This window comes from Pteropus vampyrus, unplaced genomic scaffold, assembly GCF_000151845.1.
Source record: "Pteropus vampyrus isolate Shadow unplaced genomic scaffold, Pvam_2.0 Scaffold1, whole genome shotgun sequence".
Lineage (NCBI taxonomy): Eukaryota > Metazoa > Chordata > Mammalia > Chiroptera > Pteropodidae > Pteropus > Pteropus vampyrus.
The window spans coordinates 2646210-2652016 of record NW_011888782.1 but is presented as its reverse complement, the minus strand read 5'-3'; the positions used below and the strand labels follow the sequence as shown (position 1 = coordinate 2652016).

The following is a 5807-nucleotide window of genomic DNA, read 5'->3' as shown; positions in this document are numbered from 1 at the left end:
TCCTTATTGTATTTTAGTATCAAAATTAGGCTGACTTTATAAAATGAAGAGATTAAGACTGGTGTTCTTAATCCTTGAATGTTTGGAAGAATTTTTCGGTAAAGCCATCTGGCCCTGGAGTTTTTATTGTGTGTGTGTGGGAAGATTTTAAAAAAAATTTTAATTATTATTTTAAATAATTACTTATCTCTGTTCAATAAATAAAGGACTATTCAGATTTTCTATTTCTTCTTGTATCAGTTTGGTAAGTTATATTTTTAAAGACCTTTCATTTAATCTCAGTTGTCAAATTTATTGGGGAAAAACATTTATAATGCCATCTGAATACTTTCTAATACTTGTGGAGTCTATAGTGTTGTATACTTTTCCATTTCTGTTATTGCAAAAACACACAGGTGGTTTTTCTTGTTTTCTTCATCAGTCTTGCTAGAGGTTTATTAAACTTATTAGTCTTTACTGATTTTATTTTTATTGTCCTTTTTTTAATGCTTTTTAATTTTATTTCATTAATTTCTACTTTTAAAATTTCTTCTCTTGAACATTCTTTGGTTTGATATGCTGTTTGTTCTTTTTCTATCTTCTCAAGCTGACTTAGATCATAGATGTTCAAAGCCTTTTACTTTGTTAATATATTCCTTCAATACTTTCCATGTATTTATTTTAGCTGCTTTTATTTTATCTGCATTCAATAAGTGTTGATGTTGTATACCTTTATTAGCATTCACTTAACAATATTTTATGATTTCTGTTGGAATTTTTTATATTACCTAGGGATATTTAGATGTGTATTGTTAATTTTCAAACAGCTGGAGATTTTGTAGGGTTTTTTTCCCTTTCTGTTAATATATAGCTTAATTTCACTGTGGTCAGAGAATATGCTCTGAAATTTGCAGTTTTTAAAATCTGTTGAGGTTTGCTTTATAACCCTGAGTATGGTCAATTTTGGAAAATATTCCATGTGTCCTTGAATAGAATCTGAATTCTTTACTTGTTCGGATGCGTTTATGTTAATTTGTCAATTATGTCAATTTTGGTCATGTTTAGATTTTCTCTATCCTTACCAGTTTTTTTTTTTTTTTTGGTCTGCTTGTTCTATCAGCTATTGAAAGAGGTATTTTAAAGTCTTTTACTATAATTGTGAATTTGTGTTGTTTTTCTCTTAATTCTGTCAATTTTTGCTACACACACACACACACACACACACACACACACACACTGTTATTGGGTTTTAGTATGGTTATATGTTCCTAGTGGTTTGATTTCTTTATTAATCCAACATCTGAATCTTAGTTGTGGTTCTTGCCTTTAAGTCTATTTTGTCTGATATTAGTATAGCTACACCAGCAATATTTTGATAGGGGTTTGCATGGTATATCTCTTTCTATGAACTGCTCTGTGTTCTTATATTTATGGTTTGTTTTGTGAGCAGTATATAATTTTTTACTCAGCCCAATAGTCTTTTTTAATTGAAGTATCGTCCATTTATATATAATTTTTAATATATAATTACTCTTTTTTATTTGTCATCTCATTATTTACTTTATTTTAAATATAATTACTGTTTTTTTCTTTGTCATCTTATTATTTGCTTTCTATATATACCACTTGTTTTATGTTTTTTTTTTTCTTTCCTTTCTTGCTTTCTTTTGGTTTAAAATTTTATTTGATTTTTTTTTCCCTTTAGTAATTTGTTAGTTATATACTTGTCAGTTATACATTATTTTACTATTTTTTTTTTTTTGGTGATAACCCTAGCAGTTATAACATGCATCCTTGACTTATTACCGTCTGGTAAAAGTTATTATTTTTACTTTTCCAGTAGTGCTAGGAACTTAAAATACTTTAACTCCATTTACCCTCTTATGTCTTTTGTATTATTTTTGTCATGAAATTTTATTTTTACGTAATTTTTAAATCCCACAATATATTGTTAATGTTGTTTTATAGAGTCAATATAGACTTATACATAGTCACAGAATTATTCTTTCTAGTGTTCTTTATTCCTTCTTGTATTCTTTGTTTCTGTCTGAGATCATTTTTCTCCCTTTTAGGATATTTTTTAGTACTGTTGTGCTGGCAATGAATTCTCTCAGTTGTTGTTTGTCTAAAAATGTCTTTATTTCTCTTTTATTGAAGGGAAATTTTTTTGATATAGAAATCTAAATATGTGCTACTGTACTAGATACCATTTAGTGATCTTACAGATGGATACAAAATTTATTGAGCTTCAAATAATGTTCATAATTAATTATGTTTACATTGATCTTGATGTTCTAGTTAATATCACATGATTTCTCCCAATATCCCACTTCTTTCTAGCATTCTGTAATGGAAATAATCCAGAATTTGGAAATAAAAATACCTTATGAAATTGGGCAAGTCATTTAACTTTAATGAGCCAGTTTCCTCATGTATAAAATGGGGAAAATATAATATTGACTCTATTTCACTGCATTTATGAGGCTCTTTGAGATACATATATGAAAGTACTTTGTAATATGTAAAATATCAATCAATTGGAAATTTTTAGAGTTCTCATTATTTACTGAAACAGAAACAGTCTCAGTGTATATAATTGGAATTCTCTTAAATGAACGTTTTCATGAACCCCCAGAAAGTAGGACAATGTTAAAAGTTATATAAAACACAACTTACATAAGGTCTACTGTAAATTTATTTTGATGTTTCAAACAAGTAACATGAAAAGGGAGACATGGCCAGTTACATAATTCAAAATACCCATAAGATTTAAAGTAATCCATTATTCAGGAGAAATACAGTTCTTTCTTAATACTAAGTTCAGGCAGGAATTTCCCCCTTAGTTTTGTTAATGACGTAGTTATTTAAAAGATTATTCAGCTAGTTTCTAAGTTACTGATTTGCATGGTTAATCCAAATCAGTTTTGGACTGATCTAGAATTTTAATATTCTGTTTCATACACCCAAAGGAAGAATTATACATTTTAATGTGAGCTGCAAGTAGCTGCTCTTCCACCCTACTTGCAAATGGATTCTATTGAGAAAACTAATAAAGAATCTGTTTCATTTTAAAATGCTTGGATACACAGTAGAGCAAAGAATAGGCTGATAAATTAAAATTTTATTTTGCATATATAACATTAACAAAACTGCCTTAGGAAGATGATATTTAGCTGCATTTTATTTTTCCTTTGTAGAGGTTAATTAAAAAATTTCTTGCTACATGGATCGAATATTTATTGGGTCCCTACTATGTGCAAACATGCGGTTTGTTTGCTCTTCTTTGACAAAAAGTGGTCATTCAGACTTACATTTTGTGCTTTCTTCTTTCACTTTTTCCTTTTTTTTTTTTTTTTTTTTTAGTAAACATGTACTTAAATGGAATAGAATACTATGGAACTGGAGTTTTTAAACAAACAACTGAAGTGTATGTTAGTGCCTCAAAACCAATGCCCTAACACATCTGAGATTTTATATAATGATCAAATTTAAAAGAGGACATTTGTTCTTTATTTAAATTCTTTGACTTTGTCTTCAGGTCTCTGGCATGCATTTTATATGAGATGTGCTGCATGAATCATGCATTCACTGGTTCCAATTTCTTGGCCATTGTTTTAAAAATTGTTGAAGGCGACACTCCTTCTCTCCCTAAGAGATATCCAAAAGAACTGAATGCCATCATGGAACGGTATGGAAATAAATGTATCACCAAAGAAACAATATTAAATTATATTTACATTTTAGTTCATCTGTAAAATAATTTTCTTTTTAAACTTTCCAGCATGTTGAACAAGAATCCTTCATTGAGGCCGTCTGCTATAGAAATTTTAAAAATCCCTTACATTGATGAACAACTACAGGTATTTAAAATGAAAAGAATGCCAGGAAATACATATAAGCATTTATATACATTCTAAGACTTGCAGATCTACTACGGGAATAAAATGCATTAAGAATCAATCAGAAAGGAGAGACTAGGTTTTTTTTTTAAAGCTGAAGGAAATCATTAGTCAGGACAAGGTCTTTGCTTCAGAGCAAAGTGTGTGAACTCTGATTCCCTGGTGTCCCAGATATCAGGGTTTTCTGCCTAAACTCAACATCCACCCTTCGAGCTCTTGGTTTATAAATCTTACCTCATCACTTTATAAATATATTCCTGCTAGGATAAGAAAGTACTGCCACTGCTACTAAAATCTGCGACTTTCATTGAGACTTTATTATTCTACTCCTTTATTATGTATCTCAATAATACCTTTTATTGATTGGGTGAGTTTATTTTGTTCTACTATAAATTATAAATTTTGATGTAGAGAATTTGCCTCTGGTGGTAAGAGAAAAGCAAATGGTCTCCGCTCAAGAGAGTTTTTTGCTTTTTTTTTTTTTTTTTAACTTCTTAGGCTTTTACAATACAAATCCCTCAGGCAAATTTCTTTTAATTTTATGAATACTTTAAGAGAACCCACACAGCAGTCATTCACCTTCAAAAATGTGCACACCTTTTCATCAGTGTCCAGTTCTGAATCCACAGGAAACAGGATGCTGCCTTCATGTGCATTTATTAGTTGAGTGCCCACTCTGCGCTGACTCTAGGGGTGCAGAAATGAAAGGAACAGATATGGCTCCTGTCCTTTCGAAGCTTGACTGATAGTAAGAGAATCCAATAACCAAGAAAAAGTAAACAAATAAATAAAATAATTATAAATCCTCATGAATACTAGAAAGAAAGCAAATAGGATGCTATAAAATAAAGAAAGGAGAAGGGAGTTGGTGGTCAAAGAAGGAGTAGGTGACATTTTGACACCAGTGAGACGGTGAGAAGCAGTCAACCTGGAAAGAGCCTGAGAAAGTGTGTTGGAATCATAGAGAAAAGCTAGTGTGAAGCTCTGAATTAGGTCATGTTCCCTGGAGGGAGACATAGAGGTTTCTTATGCAAGAATGTGCTGCCAGGGGAAACTCTTAGGAAGTGGGGCAAGCAGGACAGAAGAGGGCAGGTGGTGAAGTTCCCTAGTACTTCCAGCTCTCCCCATGAATGGGCGAAGCCGGATCCACTAGTCCGAGGGCAGTCTGATTGCAAAGAGGCACAGGTCCTGGCTGTTGGCTCAAAACCACACTGAAAGGGCTGTGAGCACACAAAAAATAGTCAAAAGAGACCCAAGGAGATCTGCTGGGAGTAAGGTGAGGCAAGTGAAGCACAAATCTGTCCTGGGACAAAATTTAAAGAGGACACCAAAAACTCAGTAATAAAGATAAATAATCATTTAATGCAATATTTTACAAATTCACGTTAATGCTAAAAATCCATGGTAACAACATATCAAAAGTTTAGAGATAGTATCCAACAGGGCTATGAGTAGGGTGAGGCCGGTGAGGTAGAATGGTACAAATTCAGAGTTGGAGCCTCCTATCTTTATTTAAACTTTTGATATTGTGTTCTCCACAATTTCGGGGCATTAATTTTGATATTTTATATTTCATTAAAATATTATTTTTCTTGATTACTGAGTTTTTTGATGCCTCCTTAAATTTCACACCTGAGGTGAGTGCCTCACTCTTCTCACCCTCGTCCTATCCCTGGGAGTGTGGACATTGTCCGCTGCAGACCCAGAGGTGGTGAGAACGTGTGTGTTCGTGGAGCTCAGCGAAGGCCTGCCCTTGCCTGGATGTCAGGGAGTGAGAGAGCAGGCAATGCCAGATAAAGTAGGAGAGGTAGGTAGGAGCCTGACTCTGCAGGACTTTGTTGCATAAGCTACCATGTAATTTTTTGTAACCCTCTATAGAAGGAAAAATAGCTACCAGTGGGTTTTGTTTTCAAGCTCCCAGATTTAGCC

At 32.4% G+C, this 5807-nt stretch overlaps 1 protein-coding gene across 1 annotated transcript in view; it reads left to right on the top strand.

The window, feature by feature from the left end:
- NEK11 (NIMA related kinase 11) overlaps positions 1 to 5807 on the top strand; it is a 225262-nt gene that overhangs the window by 82440 nt on the left and 137015 nt on the right. The window contains exons 7-8 of the mRNA XM_023527662.1: positions 3518 to 3667; positions 3761 to 3859. Coding sequence (XP_023383430.1) covers positions 3518 to 3667; positions 3761 to 3859 — 249 coding nt within the window. The remainder of the gene's footprint in view (positions 1 to 3517; positions 3668 to 3760; positions 3860 to 5807) is intronic.